The 20443-nt window shown below is 34.1% G+C and overlaps 1 protein-coding gene across 1 annotated transcript; it reads right to left on the minus strand.

Annotated features, from left to right (window-relative positions):
* Positions 1-396: 396 nt before the first annotated feature.
* On the minus strand, positions 397-14167 carry LOC110019031 (outer envelope protein 80, chloroplastic). Its single transcript, XM_020716552.1, has 11 exons — positions 13958-14167; positions 13806-13872; positions 13690-13725; positions 13461-13605; positions 12138-12296; positions 11682-11752; positions 11512-11590; positions 11329-11444; positions 11099-11246; positions 1870-1939; positions 397-804 (listed from the first exon to the last, which is right to left on the minus strand). Exons 1-11 carry the CDS (start codon positions 13989-13991, stop codon positions 647-649), a joined length of 1083 nt encoding a protein of 360 aa, XP_020572211.1. The 5' UTR covers positions 13992-14167; the 3' UTR covers positions 397-646.
* Between the last annotated feature and the right edge of the window lie 6276 nt (positions 14168-20443).

The following is a 20443-nucleotide window of genomic DNA, read 5'->3' on the forward strand; positions in this document are numbered from 1 at the left end:
GGTATTACATATATGTAAATACATAAGAATTTGGTGGTATGCAAGTAAATACCCCTAATTTGGTCGCAATTTACATACATACCATACCATCAAAATTTTTTTTGTGCGGACTCCTGACCTACTCTACGTGCGGCGCAGGGTATTTCTGAATTATTTTCAGGTTATTTCTGGGTTATTTTCAATAACTCAGAAATAACCCGTGATCTTTATTTTTGGGTTATTTCTGTGTTATTTCGAGATTATTAAAAATAATGAAGAAATAACCTGAAAATAATTCAGGAATAACCTGCATCGCACGTAGAGATACGTCAGGGGTCTACATAACAAAAGTAAAGTCTAGGCTTTAGATATGTAAAATACAAATGAATTGGGTGGCATGCACGTAAATTCCCCAATATTGCATTTCTAATACCACAAAATATTATTTCAAAAACCATCTAACAATTGAAAGACAATAATACACTCCTAATCCAAACATTCCCTTTTAACAAAATTAAATCAGGAATCATAAATACATGGATGCAATAGAAATAAATACACTTTGAATGTGAACATTTACATGTAATATTACCAGTCTTGGCTTCAAATGACCATAATGCTCCCCCACTGAACAACCATTTAGAGAGATCATATTTGCTTTTTCAACTCAAGAAGTTACACTGTTGATGCCGAAATATATCGTCTTTCTTTGCGAGGCATTGACGGCATAGTCGACTCGAAATTGGCCGAGCTGTGAGTTTAAACGAAGGCCGTAACCGAGCCCGAATCCATGCCCCGGTTTTCCTTGTCGAATCGCAGGGTAGCCTGAACCAGATTAATTAAAACAATCAGGACGGAGGACTATTCTTTATCATTTTGAAAGATTGCACAGTTTAAGCAAGATACAAGTTTGGAAGATTCACATACATACCCACTTAATTCCTATGTATTTATGTGAGAGCCCGAACTCTCACGCATCAACATATTGTCTGTTTTGGCCAAATGGTCTCACTGTTTTGCCCTGTTGGTGTAACTTCCAGGAGGTCAACCATCGTGGGAGTGCTCTCGTGCGAGCACACTCAACTTTGGAGTTTCAATCGAAATTATACCGTTACACCAAAAGGCACATCGATGCTTAAGAATTCAGCTTCATTCAACTTAAGAGGTTTCTAATTTACATGTCTAATATATATATATATGCTATCTTATCTAATATTTCACTTTTTAGACGTTAAAATAATGATATTTTTTTATGTGATATAAGAAGACTTAGGTGGTATAAATGTAAAAGTTAAAATTTATGTGCTAGATATGTAAATGACATAGGAATTGGGTGGTATGCATGTACAAAATGCCACCATTTTAACTTTTAAAAAGCGAAATATATCATTTCATGCATGGGTAAGATGACATATATGTAGAAATTGAAATTTAAGTGGTATATATGTAAACACATAGGTATTGAGTGGTATGTATGTAAATCTTCCATAATATTCTATGTCTAGTCTAGAATCATGGTGTATAAAAGACTAAAATGTTCTGCTCCAGTTCCATGGCACTTATCCAGTCATTAAGACATTAGAACAAAAATGAGCAAAGCGGCCATTTTGTATGCTTCAAAAGAGAAGAAAGAAGGGGAATTTACATTCATACCACTTAGTACTTAAGAATTTACATATCTAACATCAAATTTTATTTATTTACATTTATACCACTCAAATCTTTCACATCATATAAAAAATATCACTATTTTTAACTTCTAAAACATGAAATACATCTTTTCACGCATAGGTAAGACGGTATGTATGTAAAAATTAAATTTTACGCATTAGATATGTAAATATTTAGGAATTGAGTGATATGTATGTAAATCTTCCAAGAAAGAATCACCTGGAACAAGATGAGCAGATCCCAGGTCAGTTCCACAGTCCATGAATAAAGCCCCTTCTAACCTTTTTGACTGCAGAGGAAAAATTATGGCATAGGTTGGTAATTCTTGAACAATTTAGGATCAAATTGCATATTAAATTTATTCCCACATGCATTAAATCATAATGATAAAGATACAAACAGCAATAACTGTTAAAAAGAAAATAGTGATCAGAGTTTACAGAAGTTGAGAAATGCACAACAAAAGATTAAAAACGATTTACATACAAAACACTCAATTCCTATGTATTTACATATATATCACCTAAACTTCAGTATTTACATATATACACCAGCTTACCTATGCATGAAATGTGTAGTTTCACTTTTGAAAAGCTAAAATAGTGGTATTTTTATGTAATATGAAAGAGTTGGGTAGTATAAATGTAAAAAAGGCAAATTTTAGGTGTTGGATATGTAAATACATAGGAATTTGGTTTGTATGCATGTAAATGCCTTGAATCTCAGTAATAATGACTATTTTATGAAATGTCGGCGAAGCTTCAACTCCATAGTTGATAATGAACTCAATGGTGGTGAGGCATGAAATCAATGGAGCGTGCTCCATCAAAAAAATTTCAATTAAATCTCATAGATAAGCAAAGGTACCACATCATTTGATAAAGAGTAAATTCAACAAATGATTCCTAGTCTCCCAAAACTAGGAGAGAAATTAACCAAGCTGACTCGTGAGTCGGCTCGGGCTCGGCCCAATAAGTAGCTCGTTAGCTCGTGAGCTGAGTTTGATGATGCTAACAAACCAAGCTCAAACCAACCCAGACTCGATTCAATGGCTCGTGAGTTGACTAGTTTGAAAAAGTATTAATATAAAATATATTCAATATATATTAAAATTCAAAATTTTATTTTTAAAATATTTAATTTTTTTTAAAAATTGATATTTTATATTTTATATCAAGTTATTTCTTATTATTTATCTTTTAATTGCTCATTTATTGATCATTTTATTATAATACTAATTGGAATTAAAAATGTTTTCTCTCTTTCATTACAAATAAGTCGGCTTGAGCTCGTAGAATTAAGCTAAAGCTTGAGTTTGAACTCAATTAATTAATCAAGCTCAAACTGAGTATGGCTCGAGCTCTGCTCAACTCGTTTACACCCTACCCAAAACTTCCTCTTGCTCAAACTGAGTATGGCTCGAGCTCTACTCAACTCGTTTACACCCTACCCAAAACTTCCTCTTCAAATACGAACCAGCTTCCTCTTCCTCTCTATTTTTTTTCCAATAATCAAGACTACTGGTTTTCCTGGCTTTCTGTGACCACATCCACTAATTCAATAAAGTCAATCTGTTTATTTTTGTGGTTGACATCAACGTTTAGTGGGCTTTTTAGCCGACTAGATGTTGTTCATTTCTTTTTATTTTATCAACGAGTTTATGCACTATTTACTCGATTTTTTTAGAGGCAATTGCATACATACCGCACAATTCTTATGTGTTTACATATCTAACATCTATGTTTTGATATTTGCATCCATACCACTAAAATTATTAACACCACATCAAAAACAGCGCTATTACTAACTTTTTAAAAGCTAAACACATCTTTTCATATGTAGGTTTATGATACCAATGTGTTATGAATGTAAATATCAAACTGTAGGTGTTAGATATGTAAATATATAAGAATTGTGCGCATGTTGGTTAAAAGATGTAATAATAAGATGCACTAATAAAATTAATGAAGGATGAGAAGTATTATTATTGTGCCAAATATAACATGATTAGAATTTGTGTGGTGAAATTGGCATGATAACAGATATATGTAAAAAGATTAATAATGCTTACATTTAGTGATTTCAGACGCATAACCATGGCTCGTGAACTTGGAGCCATTGGGTTGCTTAAGCCTATAAGGGTTTAAGTAATTAAATTAGGTGCTTGCCCCTTAATGAAGACGGTGTTTTGGGTTTTTCCAACATCTATCGAGGCAAACTCCAAGTAATGGAATTTTAGTCTAGGTGTTGGTTAGGCATAGATACAGGCCCTAAAGTTGATCGAACTATATAAGAATATTCTTAGTGTCTCGAGTTCTAATTGTTGATTTAATTTACTTGTAAATTTATTTAATTGCTTGCTTATTAAATTACTCTAGCAGAGTTTTCAAGAAGCATATAATATAATTATTTTTTATGCTAAGCTAATGTAAACTATCACACTTGCACTTTGAAGTTTTATTTTCTCATATTCAGCATTGTGTTACTAGTGGTTTTCAATAAATTATATCATAGGTTTAGTTGAATTGATTCAAACCATTGTGTATACAAGTTACATCCCTTTGCATAATCTCAAAATCTACACCAATGTTTCACTTGTGTTATGTTGTGCAGGATTAAATCTATGGATTAAGGATAGTAATTGAAACATATAGTCATTGCAGTAGCTTGTTAGTATCGATTAAATGATTCCTCCTATGGTAACACATTATTTGTATGATTAGATTATGTGACTGATTATTGTTTTGATTGATATTGTTTATTAGCTTTCTTGAATTTTCTTATAGTAATATCTTTTAGCCTTTGTTGGGTGTAATTTGAGGGATTTGAATTCGTAAATTTCAAAAGAAATTCAAAGTGCCTAATTCACCCCCCTCTTATGTTTATTTTTTTCTTAAAGTGAGTTGAAGTGTCTAGCAAAATCTTGGAACAAGTGATTGTTGGCTTTTAGTTATGTTAAAGAAGACTAAAACAGGAGAGGCCTATGAACCTTAAGCTGTTGACCAGGCAAAGGATGTAGAGATGGAGGATCATAGCAAACCTCGTGTCAAAGCATCGATGATGGAGGAGACAACATTGCTACTAGATGAAGATGTACGAAGTGATGGAGACTTAAGTTGTTGAGGTGAAAAAGCTATAAGGATTCAAGAAGCAAGTCCTAAATCAGACATTAGACAAGATAAATGAAGTTATATCTAAGAAAATTGAAGGATTTATAGGATAAATATGAAAATTACTGCCTAAAGTGTTTGAGGCAAAGAATACAAAGTAATTGCTGTGACAGAGGAAGAGAGAGGTGTTGATCCATGCGTGAATGGAGAGAAGATTATCTGAGGTGGGGCGTTGAAGAGATTGATCATCCATTGGAGTAAGTGAAGTCCCAAATAACTGTCAAGTAAAACAATCAAACACATATTGTTGTCTCAAGACTAGGGGATATTAAAAAGATGGCCAAAGAATTTAAAGACCGAATAATCTTTAAGGAGTCTGCACTGTGTTCAATCAATCTGACAGAAATATGATTTCATGACATAGATGAAGATCGAGTACATAGAGATTATTCTTGTATATATGACAAGGTTTGGATATTTGAGATCAATGGCAATGCATGATACCAATTTCATTCATATGTGTCTTGACACATTTGAATAAGATCTGAGCAATTCTGACACAGAAGAATGCAAATTCAGAGTTGAGAGAATATTATCCACAATTGAGGCAATCCACAAGCTCTCAATGGCAAGAAGAAATTTTAAAAGGATGATCAAGAATTCTTATAAGAAACCCATTGAGCGTGAGTATAGTGAAAAAGTAGGGCATATTACAAACTTTTGAATTTTTTTTTTAACTAGTCGTCATTTGTATACTTCTATACTTGTATACTTGTAGCAAGCATTTTAAAGGAATAGACATTTGACTTTATAAACTATTCAAAAACTTGCAAAAGTGTTAGATGAAATGAAGAAGCATACCTTGCAAAGATATCTATTAGCTAGTAACAGCTCAATTTATTGTCTCATTTTTATGTTCGCTAATTTGGCGTAGATTGCTATGCTGCTTGATAAGTCATCTTATTGCTTGTTTAAAAATAAAATGAGTTAGTACCAAAAACAATGAAAACTTTCAAGTAAAAAGAGGAACCTCTAAGTGTTTAGCGAGCAAAAAGAGAAGAATGAGTTGAAATAATTTGTGTTCACTATGTATAGTGAGCAATACAAAAAGTGGTATATGAAATTATTAAGTTATTGAAAAAAACAAAGATGGTGTGACTTTATAAAATCATTTGGCCAAGAACTTTTGCATCTAAGCACTTCAGAAAGAGGGAAGTACAAATAATTCAATTAGCCTCGCAATTTGAGTGCACTCGGATATGAAAAATATAAGTAGATATAATTCCAAAAGAAAATTTACATGGCGGCATGATCATACTTGTCAATGACGAACAGTGCACCCTAATGCAAAGGTTCATGTGGAGCCTCAATACATGTGCAGTACGCGCCATTTTAAACATTGCATAAAATATTAAAAAAATATTGATAAAGATTAAATTAAAGGTGATTGTGCTTTTGTGTGTGTTACTATTTATGAAAGATAACTAGATTAAAAATAGAATATCATGGTATGAGAAAAACTAAATTCATAATACAACTATTACACTTGTAATGTTAAATATTTATGATTGGGCTCAAATGCTCATTCGCTCAAAAATTCGCATATTTTATAGTAAAATAAAACTAATCATCCAAAGAGTCATCATCCACATGCCAAAATAGTCTCATCTTCATCATCTTCATCATCATCTCTTAAATCATAATAATTTTATGCAATAGCAAGTCTCATGTATGATACTAATAAATTAAATAAGAAATATGTTAACAAAATCTTGAAAGAAAAAGGTTAGACTTGCAAAAAATGTTAAAGTCAAAAATCAATATCATTTTTTAAGTTTATAAGAAAAAGAGAACACCATTGACAAAGCTGAGATTGTCAAAGTTTTCTCCTATGCAAGTCTTCATTGTCAACCTCCAACCCAAGATCATGATGAGCTCTCATGCTAGAGTAAATCTTCATCGTCCAAGCCAATAGGGTGAATGGCTTGCATCTTATCATCGACCATTCTATTGAAGTTGAATCAAGATAAAGGTTTGTGTGCTAGACTCTACGTACCAACAAGTCTTGAAATGCTCCAATCACTACTAATTATAATTAAAAAATAATAATATATTAAACATGAATAAAAGTAATAATAATTTTGAACCCCATATCATAGAAATCATAATAACACGCTATGAGCAATATGTGCTTTGTGATATTGCTCGTACATAGTGTAAATAAAGTAAGTTATTTTGGCACTCACACTTGGCCAAAAAAATGCCGCAAAGGGTGTGCCACCCTACACCACATCATGTTATGCATTATAACATGGACTATTTTGAGCAATAACATATATGATCTCAACTTTGACAAAGTTCCTAAAAAGATTTAAACATAGTCAAGTGCTCTAATTAAGTGAAAATAGTATTCGGAGTATAAAACTCAATCGTCAATGAATAATACATTATATGGACTTCTTCTTAGCTCCAAAAGAGAGAAAAAAATAAAAAAGTTTAGGTAGTGTCATTTGAGTTTCACTTTTTATTCTAGAAAATAAGAGACTACTCATCATATTCCCTACATTTTCTCCTCAATGTTGTAGAGATTTACAAAAGCTTGTAATAATCAATGAGCCATATGTTCTTATTAATGTTTCTAGGACAGTGGAGGAGAAAGGCTTTGCAACCATAATGCTTGCAAAGCACACAATTTGTTTATGGACGCAAATCTTTCTCGAAATGCCTAGAGGAGGATGACCTGATTGGGATTATATAATAATAAAACATTTCACAAAACTGAGAGATGAGACCATTGTGAAAGGCAGAAAGACCATACACGATATTTGCAAAGAGCAAAATAACTTGTTGGATACCTTTAAGATTATGTCCCTGTTTAACTCATCTTCAAATGAGTGAAGATCAATCTTATATTAAAGTGGTATTCCTCTCATTATTTTTTTATTCTAAATAAAAAATTGGATAACTTTACCTTTTTTTTTTGTCGCACACCACCTCTTGCTACGTGCAACTAATGGATTGTCAATATCTCCTAAAGGATAGAGAAAGAAATGCTTCTTTGTTCCTAGCAATAAAAACAGGAAATTTTGCATCTAGTTTGGAAATGCAATGAATATGATATTTCTAGAGAAATCACAGACTTAAGAGGTGATAAAGTTTCAACCCTCTTGGAAAAAAGAGGGGGAGCGTTGATTTTGAAGAATCCCCAAGAACCTATTTTCATGGTCGCGATGGATGTCAAGCCATCAAAGAAGAGTGGAGATTTTAGCATCATTGCAACAATAAAAAGAGTGGTGACAAATCAACAACAAAGAGAACTATTGAGAAGCAAAGAAGAAGAAGATTGATATTCCAATTGCGCCATAGAAGAAAAGGAAGTTGGATGCTACTATAGCTCGACACTAACACTTAAATTATCACCGTGAAGATGTTTGGTGCAGCCAAGAAAAAATGAGAGGGCTCTCAAGAAGTAGAAAAGAAAGATGTAATGAAGGAAAATTATTTTATGACACTTATTGAATGAGATTGAAAATAAAACGGCTCAAAATCAGTTGGATCAAATCCATAAAATGAAAAGTGATTCTGAAGACGAAGTGGATTATGGACAAGAACCACCTGAGGTCAAGTTTCCCCAAAGGCTTAATGAAATATATAATAATTCAAAAAGTTGAGAATGATAGATCCTACATAACAAGGAAACCCCCTATGAAGTGTCCGTAAAAAGTTGAACTCCATCCCTTATTGGAAGGCTTTTAATGATCGCCTGATTGACATCATTTGTAGGCACTACAAGAATCATTTGTTGGACACAAGGCATGTGAGCCCATACATAAAGAGGAAGTACTAAAGAGCCCGAAATGAAGTTCAACAATGGATTGTTAAGATAAATAAATTCCCAGCATAGCTTGATGCTATAGTAAGAAACTTTAGAAGAAATTTGTTTAAATAGTCGGTAGCAATAAAACTCTAATAAATACCCTAAAGCACAATTAGCAGATGCTTGAAATAATAAAGGAGCAAAATGAGAGGATCACTATAGAAGAGTAATCCAAGATAGAAATCAAAAGGTTATTTCAAGTAGAAAGATATAAAATTGCCTTCTTGAAGGATAAAGTGAAGCAAAGGAAATGAAGCGCTCTGAAAACAAGCTAATGTTTTTGCCCAATCGCACAATAAGTCTCTAACTATTGAAGTTGTCTAGTAAGTTTGCAAAAAAAATCAATAGCAAGCAACAAAACTATGGAAGAGCTAATGGAGAAAAATAAGTAATTTAACAAATATTTTGATTAGAGCTTATAAATAACTAAAAGAGACTATTACACAATAAATTTTGCTAAAACTTCTTTGAAGTATTCCTTTGAATATTGCATGGTTGAGGAAGAAAAGAAAAATCCTCGGGGGAAAAGCACAAATGTAACTTGTGATAATATCATGTTTTCACACTTATGTTGTTTTTGTTCGATGATTATTATATGTTTCTTGTTGTATACTCTATGTATAGCTAAAGGATTTTGCAATCTAAATAAAATAATATAAAATCATGCACTTAAACAAAGTGCTCGATGACAGCAATATGATAGGATTCAATGCCCTCATTATCATTTATGTCTTTGTTGTTAATGATACAACTTAGAAATCTCATTGTAATAAACAATTAGTATCGTGAGCCCAAGCCATGTAGACTAAACATTGGAAGTTATTCTAGTCGATTGCTTCGGGTTAAGCATTCAACATAAGGATGTTAAAGAGGCTTACTCAAAGACTAAGACTTGATTGTTAGTTAGGAACTTTAGGATGATTGTCACGGCTAAAAGAGTGAGTCATATGCGTGAGCTAAGAAGTCTAAGTGAATCATCTAGAAGACCAAGCCTGGTCAAAGTGAATCCTCTAGAGGACCAAGCCTTGGTTATCAATTTAGAGGCCCATGTTAATCGATGGAGGGACCAAGCACAATTGTTGATTTGTATTCAAAACAAACATTATAAGGATGGGTAGGGAAAATTGAATTTGAAAGGAATTCATGAAGGATAATTGAACAATTTTGCTATCGATAACAAATAAGTCAAAATTACATCTTTCACATGGAGGAGAGTGGCAACAGAGTGCAATAAGTAAAGCAACTTGACTCAAGACAATGAGTACTTCTTAGAAGCTCAAGCGTAAAGAAAAATATATTCTCATGGTTGCTCGCTCCTATAAGAAAACCAAAGAAAAGTAAGATATGCATAAGAACCTTTTTCAAATCATGAAAGTCATAGAAGTGCATTATAAGCGAGTAGCCATTGCTTGAATGTACCTTATCAGCTACATTTGTAGTGGCCATAATTAAGGCAATGACAGAGACTTAATAAAAAAATTGTTATGAACTTCCCAATATCCACATTGCAGTAGCTTTAGTCATTGTTGTGATCCTTAGACCCAAAGTTGACATAACTCCTATTCCAGAAAATGATTTCATAGCATTCATAGATAATTTTACATGCAAACAACAAGTGATTGATTGCAAGCTACTAATGTACTGTTATCCTTCCGATGAGCAGCATAGATTGAGTTGTTGTTTCCGATGTGAACAGATCAGAATGGTGATTATATGTCATGGCAATGTCTTGACAAATTATGAACTTAATTTGCCACATACGGCGCCAAAGTTGTGAAAAATATTTTTTACCCTTTACTAAATAGAAGAAAAGTATGAAAAAAATTAAGTAGAACCGATTAAGTTTGAGAAAAGGCCAAGAAATCACTCAAGAATTGGCTTACTCCCAAAGAAATCATAAGTAATGATTTTCTTGGAAATTAAGAGAATAAAGAATGCACCACAAACAAACAATCGTATTAGTGATTTGACAATTGGCGCCTACATCCATTGTAGCGATAGCGTGATTAATGACGATTCATAAACAAATATGTTGTTATAATAGTAAAGTCAAGTAAATGAAGAAAATAATGGCTTAGGAGGAAAACTATCCCTCTATGCATCTTCATGTGGTTGGCCAAGAAGTTGGATCTTTTGCAAATCAAAGGAAGAAGAGAAAAAAAAAATCCCTATAGTGCTTGCATGGTAATATTCACCACCTATTTTCAAGGATGGCCGAGCATTAAAATAAAGATGCAATGTGGAGGGCATGGGCATGGGGAAGAAGTTGGAGATGTGCACATAAGTGGAAGCAATACTTATGAGAAGGATAACAATAAATACGATTTCCACAAAAACATAAAGGCAAATGATATAGAGGGGCAAAATTTGGCCTTTCAAAGCCAATTTCGCAAATTTTGTTATCAATAATGACTAATGGGAAAATTAAATTTTTAACCATAAAAAAGGAAAACTTGCATACCAAAGGAACCGTAAATTCACTGTTCATAACCAGGCATGACCTTCCAGAGCCAACTGCACCTTCTCCATATCCTCTAATACTACCATATCCTCCAATGGAGAACGCTTGATGAGGTGCCATATCCCCTACAATGGAAGCGCCCGTCAGGCTGTCAGACAGAAGGGTGTCAGAAATTACAGATACAATCTATAAATATAAATTAAAATTAGAAGCATAATCCTCTCCCTTACCTTGTGACAAGTAAAGCAGGTCCTACTCTAACTCCTTTGGAAGCAACAAATTTAAATCTGTTGAAAATTAACCACTTTGATAGAAGGGGCAAGCCTTGTTCTATTTGAAAATTCAACTGATGAAAAAGAGTTAGAGAAAAACTAACTTTAAAAAACAGGAAAATGCAAGAGAATATCACTTACCCTAGAAAATTTATTATCATCGGCAACAGCATATTGTGACTCCTGCTTCAATACAACCATGTTATCATGGGAAGTGCCACTACAAATGAGAGAGAAAAAATAATAAGTTTACTAATTCCATTAACTTTTAAAACTAGTTCAAAAAACTTAATTAATAAAAATCAATTTACCTGCATGTTATTGGAAAACCATCGTGATCCAGATTTATCGGTCTGCCATCATCATTAATAAGACTGACATGCTGAATCAAAAAGAAAACTTAAACCTGATATTATTCTCATAAAAGCATATTTTCAATATAAAAAAGATAAATTTACATACATACCACACAATTCTTACGTATTTACATATCTAACACCCGAAGTTCGATATTTACACTCATAACATCTTGGGGTCATAAACCTATGAATGAAAAGGTGCATTCACTTTAAAAAGGATAGTGTTAGTAGTATTTTTAATGCAATGTTAATGATTTGAGTGGTATACATGGAAATATGAATGTTTAGATGTCAGATAGGTAAATACAAGAGCATTGTGTAGTATGTTATGTAAATACCACTATAAAAAACTCCTCCAGGAAAATACACGAAAGGGTTCAATCATTTCCATAAAATGGATGCACAGACCTCAAACCTAATATTGGTTTTTGTACTCCATTTGGTACTCGGAGGCTCCGTAAGATCGACACCAGCCGAAAAACGAGAAATATTGATTCCGCCATTTCCCATTTGAGATAATATATTGACCGGCATCCCATGTACAGCAATCTCTGGAGAGATTGAGTGCTGTGAAGAAAGCATTGCATGGGTTAGAATGAGTAAAAACTGTTTGAAAACTTACCAAGCCTTTAATAAGCAATACCCAAAAGTTAAAATTTTCCATATACCAGTTTTCATAGTTCATAAACATAAATATCAACTCTGATGATGAGCTAGAAAGGTTAAATAGTTCAAAAACTTCACAATAGATGTTGAAGTGAACCAATTTCTCTAATCTCTTAGGCCCAATATGGTTTAAGGAAATTGAAAGAGATGGAAATAAGATAACGCTTGTTTAAGGAAATTAAAAATGATAAGGACTTTGAATTGTTTTTATTGAGTTGTTTCCGTAAAGAGATATTAAATGAAAATAATAGTTTTCATTTCCTTCTTACTTCCTTGATAATAAAGTGTGTTTTTGTTACTTTATGAGTAAAATTTTCTTCCAAAATTACGCAAATTTCTCTTCTAATTTTTGTTATTTGGTTGATGAGAAAGAGTGGATGTTTTAGATTCGACTTATGTTAAGAAAGGCAGAGGTAGACCTAGGAAAACTTCGGCATATTGTATAAAAAATGATCTTAATTTTTTAGAATAGAATGAAAGTATGAGACTAAATAGGACTCAATGGAGAAAAAGGATTCATATAGCTGACCGCACTTAGTGGGATAAAGGTTTTGTTGTTGTTGTTGGTTGATGAGAAAGAGTGGTTTTGTACTTCGTGAGTAAAATTCTCTTCCATTCTTCACTAGAATTGGGTATTAAGAATTTTCAAAGAAGAAATACATTTACTCATATTTCTTGATGGCTTGTTTGGGGGATCACTTTTTTTCCCCCTTTTAAAAAACATGTTTGTTTGATATACTTTTTACATATTTTTATTGTTTATTTCTAAAAACAAATTAACAACTTTTTGAAAAGAGCCAAAAATAAATTTTAGGTATTTTAAGTGTTTTTAAAAACAACTATAACTTAACTAAACAAGTTTTGTTTCAAGTCTAAACAAAAAACAAAACAAAATAAAAAACAAAAGTGATCCCAAATGGCTCCTAAGTAGCTCTCATTACTAAATTCCAAAGTAAAATACACTTGCATTCATCCAATTCCTTCTAAGCAAACAAGCACCCTAGCGCATTTTCTTTCTTGATTTCTCGTAAAAGTAGAAAGAAAGCATCGTGGAATTACAGTAACCTGAAAAATAAATGATTGCTGAGACAACCATTCAGGCCTGGGCCGTCTGATGGCAATGACAACATTAGAGTCTTGAAGGCCCTTATCCCACAACAAATCAAATTTTTCACTTCCTCCAAAAATGTCGGGATGCTTAATACTAACCCTGTCATTGTAAACCAAACCCTAATCAAACAACTTCAGCAACCCTTCCAAGTGAAAAAAAATCAAATCAAATATAATGTCACACCTGCCGACAATCTGTGAAAAAGGACCGCTAGGATTCCTGGACATCAATCGAAAACAATCTCAATCAGATTGCGAACAGAAAACGCATGTGAGAATATCAGAGAATGGAATAAGTACCTGAGTGGTGGAACTAAGAGAGCTCCGCATAGCTTGTGTGTTAGGTCCACATTGAAATCTATCTTCGCTGTTGAACGCATCGGTTCAGAATCCATGGAGGTGAGAATGAAAGTGAAGGATGGATGGGAGGTTTAAATGTTTGAATTTCAAACCTTTTCCGGCATGGATGCTTTTCTGAGCTCCCATCGGAAACTTCTCATCAGAATGGAGCTGTATTAGAGTGGTGACGATGCATTTAAAGCGAAGAAGGGATTGGGGGGAGAGATATTGAGGGAGAAATGAAGCAGTCTTCGTGTCGGAGAACAAAAGTTTGCTTCTTTGCGACTGAGGACGCCGAAGAGACGGGGAAAATGGAGAATCTCTAGCAGCCAAGGCTTCTAGGCTTAATTCAGAAGGATTTTAATTTTTATATTAATTTTTAAATTGAATATAAATTATATTTTTTATGTGTTGTAAATATAAAATTTTACATATTTGATATATAAATTAATTAGTTTGTGTGCAAATCCTCTTAATAGTAATGTTATAACATTCAACCCATAATTTTAAATAATTAATGTTCTAATATGTTTATTTGACAAAAATATTTTAAGGGATTTGATACATAGGACAAAGTTTTTGTGATATTCAGGATTCCTGCTCAAGAAGACATTATTAGTTGCTCTCGCCAAACAGTTCCGCAATTTTCTTGTGTTGGTGTAACTTTCTATGAGGTCACTCATCCTAGTAGTGCTCGATTGTGAGCACGTTTAAATGTGACTTGATATTTAAGAGTTCAGCTTCAATTACTTGAAAGATTTCACATTCTTAGATATAAAAAATACATAAAAAATGTGTGGTGAGTATGTAGATCATCCAAGATATGTTAATCAAATATACAAATCTTCACTCATTATTTATTTATCTATTTTCCAACTAATTATCTTTTCTAACTTGTTGATTATGAAGCGGTGTATATCTCTAGTTTAAATACAAGTGATGCATCATCATAAAATTTATTTGATCAATCATAAGTGTTGAATCTAGAGTCGGATGAACCTCAATTTTGGTAAGCTTGTAGTTGATGAGCGTATTTTGATGAGTTGTGTACACAACACTAAATTTAATTTAAAGAGAGCTCAATTGAGCGCAAAACAAACATTTGAAGCATTGTTGAAGACTTTATAATATTAAGTAAATGTTCTTCAACTATTGTATATTTCTATAATCATGACAAGCTTCTCAACGAAAGAGTTCAATTTGACCAAGATAACTCAATTTCAATGTTATTAAAATTCAATTTGCCCAATATAACTCAATTTTCAATGGTATTAAGGCACTTGAATGCAAATGATAATTATTCATGTTTAAGAAAATTATTAGGGCCATCAAATAGAGTTCTCAAGTTATTGACTAAAACTATTAAAATACCTCTTATAAAATTATACATAAACATTTATTCTTGGCATTAATAGAGTTTAATTTGAGAAAAGCTTATAATATGAAAAAGATTTGTCATGTATGATGATCAACTCTGACAACTACTGCCAACAATCATTGTTGTTCAATTATAATTGCTTAGTCAACATCACCCAATACCCAATCAATGATGTTTGATCATCTTCATTTGATTGTTACTATTTGATCATCACTACTCAATTGTCATTTCCTAACCTATATTACATAATCGACTATATAGGAATAGATGCAAAGCAAGAACTTATTGGAGCTCTAGCTGATTTAAGTTTGTGTTCAAACTAGTCTTGTTTGAGATTAAGCTTGTTTGAGCTTAACTCAATCCCAATTTGAATTTTATTCATAGTGGGATTACTGAACTTATTAACATGTAGCTCATTTAATAAAATTAAATAGCCTTAACCGAGCGAATTATTTGAAGAAATAAGCATTTTCATATCATGCTTGTCAAGCCTGAAAAAACACTCTCAAATGGCATTATTTATAGCCGAGCTCTAATTATCTTGCTTGAATTTTTTAAACAATTTTTCACAATTATAAATAAATGAATCAACAAACTGTTCAAGTTAATTTATTCAGCAGTTGAACCGTTACAAATTATTCAATCTTATTTATCAATAAACTCTAATTAAGCATATACACATATTTTTTTTTCAAATGTTTGGTTCATTTGTAGCTCTAACTTCCCAACCATCATTACCCAATTATCATCATATTCCTTTAATAATGTTTACTACAAATACAAGATGTTAGACAAGAATTTCAAGGGTTTTAAGAAACTTCATAAAGGAACCTACAGTGTGGTGTTGCACTGTAGTTTGTTTTGTTTGGTAAAATTACGTTTTGTCCGCTTTTCTAATAAATTAAAGTTGAAAGTTGTGTTTTATCACTGGACCTAGCTAAGTGAGGCGGCTGTTAAAAAGTTAAGGTTTGACTTTTTTTAAAAAAATATATTTATAATAGCCACCTCAGCTTTTTGAATAGCAGCTTTCTTCACAGTAGCTTCACGGATACTTCTTCGAACAGTTGCTGCAAACCCAAATGGACCCTAATTATATATTCTTTTTTTTATTCAAAGGATAAAGTGAATATATACAACATTACTTGCAAATGTATCATTTTATTTAGACCAATTTGGTGATTTTTAAAATTTTTTTGGTTTTTTAAGCAAATATTTTAGTAACTCTTGAAAACTTCTTTTATTTATGTTTGTGTTAGATCTTTATACAAAATTTTAAATTTAAACTCTTTTTAGTTTCTTAAATGTACCGATGGGTGCTAGAAAATTCGTCGGGGTAGAGTAATGGATTATTGTCTTAGCGTTGCGCAATAATTAAACACACATAGATAACAGAAAAAAAGTAAGATGAATGAGACACCTCAACTTTTTACTTAGAAACCCTTGAAAGGGAGAAAACTCACGGGGCTTGCCCAGTTGAAATAATTCACTATGAATGAAGAGTAAATAAGTCCATTCTTCTTTTAAATTAGGGAAGATGTAATTACAAAAATTGTACAAATATAACTGGCTACAATTTTTTGTGACAGCAAGTTTCAAGGGTCATTGTTGATTGTTAAGGAGGTAGTAGTCCGTCGTGACTGTTGTAGAAGGTTGCTCCATAACCATTGAGTGGCCAAGGAAACCGTAGTAAGCAGTTTACGGGAGCTATGAACCACATAGGTTGTAGTAGCGAGTATGAATCGTAGCCGTCAGGGCTGGAGTCAGGAGCTGCACCAGATGTGAACCACGTTGGCCGTAGAGGCAAATATGAATGATATCCGTAGGCTGCAAAGGCCGGAGTCGGGAGCTGCATGAGATTTTGGGTGAGTATGAATGTCGTCTATAAGCTGCGGGGGCCAGAGCGGGAGCTGCATGAGTTGTGAACCAGGTTGGGCGTAGGGAAGAGTATGAATGACGCCCGTAGGTCGTGGAGGCTGGAGTTGGGAGTTAAATGAGCTGTGAACCACGTAGTTCGCAGGGGAGAGCATGAATGGCGTCCGTAGGTCATGGAGGCTAGAGTCAGGAGCTGAATGAGTTGTGAACCACATATGTTATAGGAGCGAGCATGAATGATGTTCGTAGTCCGTGGGGGCTGAAGTCGGGAGTTGCATGAGCTGTAAACTAGGTAGGTCGTTATTGACTCATTGATCGTAGTGATGAGCTCATGTCCCATGACAATGATTAACGATGTCTAGCTAGTGGTGATCGACGATGATTGGTGATGATTGAAGGTGACAGCTAACAGTGGCTGACGGCGATCGACGGGCGGCGATGGTGCTGGAATTCAGCTCCTTCTCAGAGCTTTCAGTTCTCTCTGAAGCTTCAAGTCCCTCCCCTCATGTGAGGGGTAGAACTATATTTATAGTGTTTTATGTGTCATTAATGCATGAACATGAATCATTTTTATCGGGCGGTCCGCAATTTATTTGTGACAATGCGTCTCGGCGATGCATCATGGCGACGCGTTGCGGTAAAGAGTGATGTATCATGGTGACACATTGCTGCAAAGAGTTGTGATGAAGAATTGCGGCGCAGAGTTGAGGTGAAAAATTGCGGCGCAGAGTTGAGGTAAAAATTGCGGCGCAAAGTGGTGGCAAAGAGTTGCAAGGAAGAGCTGCGACGAAGAAGAAAGTTGTCATCGCCCTATGTAGCAGGCAAACAACGAGTTTCCTTTCTTGTTGCGAGGAAGAGGAAAGTTATCCTCGTCCGTCGTAGCAAGCCAACAACGAGATCTTCTTTCTCGTTTGTGTTGTGCATTCCACAAGAGATTTTAGTGTCGCTCTTGCACTTTTCTTCAAGCAATTTTGTTGTTTTTCTGCAGCGCTTTGAGGGGAAGATTTTCATGCTCATGTGGAGGTGATATCTGGAGACCCCCTGACGATCATCAAAAGTACTGAGAATTTTGAGAGGCGATTCCAACTCTTTTCGAAGATGAGTGGATTTGTTGTAACTCTTGTACAAGTATATGTTGATATTTGTTTCATTTTTTATCATCTAATGTGACATTTGTAGATGATGATAATATATTCCTTTATTTCTTCCACGGTTGTTGTGACTTCTTAATTGTGTAAAATTATGCAATTAAAATTAGCTCACACTTTATAAAAAATGAGAATCGCATACCTTTTGAGGCTCGTAACTTTTTGAGGATTTTCAAAGTTCGTCTTCCAATGACATGGTAGCTTCTTATTGGGTCTTGCCTTCTGGGCTTAACTTATATGGGCATGGTTGAAATGAGAATCCATTGAAGATGTAAGACCAGTTCTGAGTTGTATAACAGGAGATGCTCGACAGTATTAACCTGTAACAAAGTCATATGAAATCCACTATGGATGGTTGACCTAACTTAGGTTGTTGGTCGAAGCTTTTGCTTGATGCCCGTAACCTGTTTTGGAAGATGTCGAAGGAAATCCACTATGGATTTTTGACCTGTCTGAGGTTGTATGTCGAAGCTTTTGCTTGACGACTGTAACCTGTAATGAAAGAGGTACCTGTAATGAAAGAGGTCAAAGAGGTCGAATCAAGTCCCCCTGGGATCGATTAAGCCTAGAATGAGGTGCCAGAAATGCTCTGTGTTTCTCGAGACTAGGGGTAGATCGTAATAGCCCGTGTATTTTCTTGGAAATTTGGTTGCAATCATACTCAAGAAAAATGTTTGACAGCTTATTAGTTGTTGTTTTTGAATCTTTTTGCCCCAAGCGTCGACGCTTTCCATGTGAGCTTGTAAAACAACTTAAGTATCGGGCTTTAAAAAGATCGGCTTCTTGATATAGTTGAAAAAGAACTCTAGTGCGATGAGGGGGCATTGAGGAAGTGTTATTTGCAATGAAGATTGCCCCCAGTACATGAGCGATTCTCGTAGACTTGTAATCTGAATGAAATGTGGGATGACAACCCCACCACAGTCGTGCCAGAGATGTTGACATGAACGACCTTACGCGACTGCAATGAAGGATGCCCCCTGCCTGGAAGAAGTTGTGAAATACTTTGTGTTTGAATATGATGCGAGAAAGCAACCCCACTACAATCATGTCCTGGATATTGATGTGAACGACCTTTCAAGATTGCGGCGAAGGTTGCCCCCTACATCAAAAAATGCTTCGGTGATGATCTTAAAGATACAAAGGATAATCCTCACCAATTGGATGATATACATCATTAGGAAATGAAGTAGGAGATCAACATCTCAGAGTTGAAGACAATCTAGAACGATGCTTCATTTCCCACAGACGGCACCAAACTGATACGCGCTAAAAAATTTATGCCAGTAGAGTAATGAATTATCGTCTTAGCATTGCGCGAGAATTAAACACACACAAATAACTAAAGAGAAGTAAGCAAAAGGAGACACGTCGATTTTTTACGTGGAAAACCCTTGAAATGGCGAAAAATCATGGGGCCTAGCCCAATTGAAATAATCAACTATGAATGATGAGTAAAGAAGTCAATTCATCTTCTAAATTAGGGAAGAAGGAATTAAAAAAATTGTATAAATATATTATCGCTGTACTTTTTGGTGGCAACAAGTTGCAAATGTCATTATTGATTATTATGGATGTAGTAGTTCGTCGTGAGTGTTGTAGAATGTTGCTCCAGAACCATTGACTGACAAAGAAACCATAGTAAACTGTTACGGGAGCTATGAACCACATTGGCTGTAGTGACGAGTATGAATGACGTCCGCAAGGGCATTTACATTAATGCATGAATATGAATAATTTTAATTGGATGGTCCGAAGAGCTCCCTTATATCAGACAGCGTTTAATGGACATTTGATTGCTTTAAGGATGTCATAATTGAGTAATCTTGGGCTCGTTGAATTCGTTTTGTTGAGACGCTCAATTTGACTATGAACTCCCTTGATTCGACATCTGTCTGACCTTTCAAATATGTCTAGAAGTATTTCAAGTGTGGTTTAATGACTTGACATGAGCTTGATTTGACTCGTACTGGACTAGTTGTTATATTGTTGGGTCCATCTCATCGAGACGTTCAGTTTGACTATAAGTTTGCTGAAATCAAAGCTTTGCATGACACTCATTGAAGTTTGAATATTTTTTCCTCAAAAAAGTGTCACGAAATTCGTGTCATGCCTCGAGATTCGTGCAGGATGATGAAAATTTATTGGTGCTGTATCATGTACAAATATTCTCTCATCCTTTCTCTCGCGATTTCGTAACT

This window comes from Phalaenopsis equestris, unplaced genomic scaffold (assembly GCF_001263595.1).
Source record: "Phalaenopsis equestris unplaced genomic scaffold, ASM126359v1 Scaffold000002, whole genome shotgun sequence".
Lineage (NCBI taxonomy): Eukaryota > Viridiplantae > Streptophyta > Magnoliopsida > Asparagales > Orchidaceae > Phalaenopsis > Phalaenopsis equestris.

Coding starts and splice junctions, on each gene's coding strand:
- LOC110019031 (XM_020716552.1), bottom strand. CDS start 13,991: ATGGGAGCTCAGAAAAGCATCCATGCCGGAAAAG. Junction 13,606..13,689: donor TTTTCACAGATTGTCGGCAG/GTGTGACATTAT, acceptor TTACAATGACAG/GGTTAGTATTAAGCATCCCG. Junction 11,445..11,511: donor ATGATAATAAATTTTCTAGG/GTAAGTGATATT, acceptor CTTTTTCATCAG/TTGAATTTTCAAATAGAACA.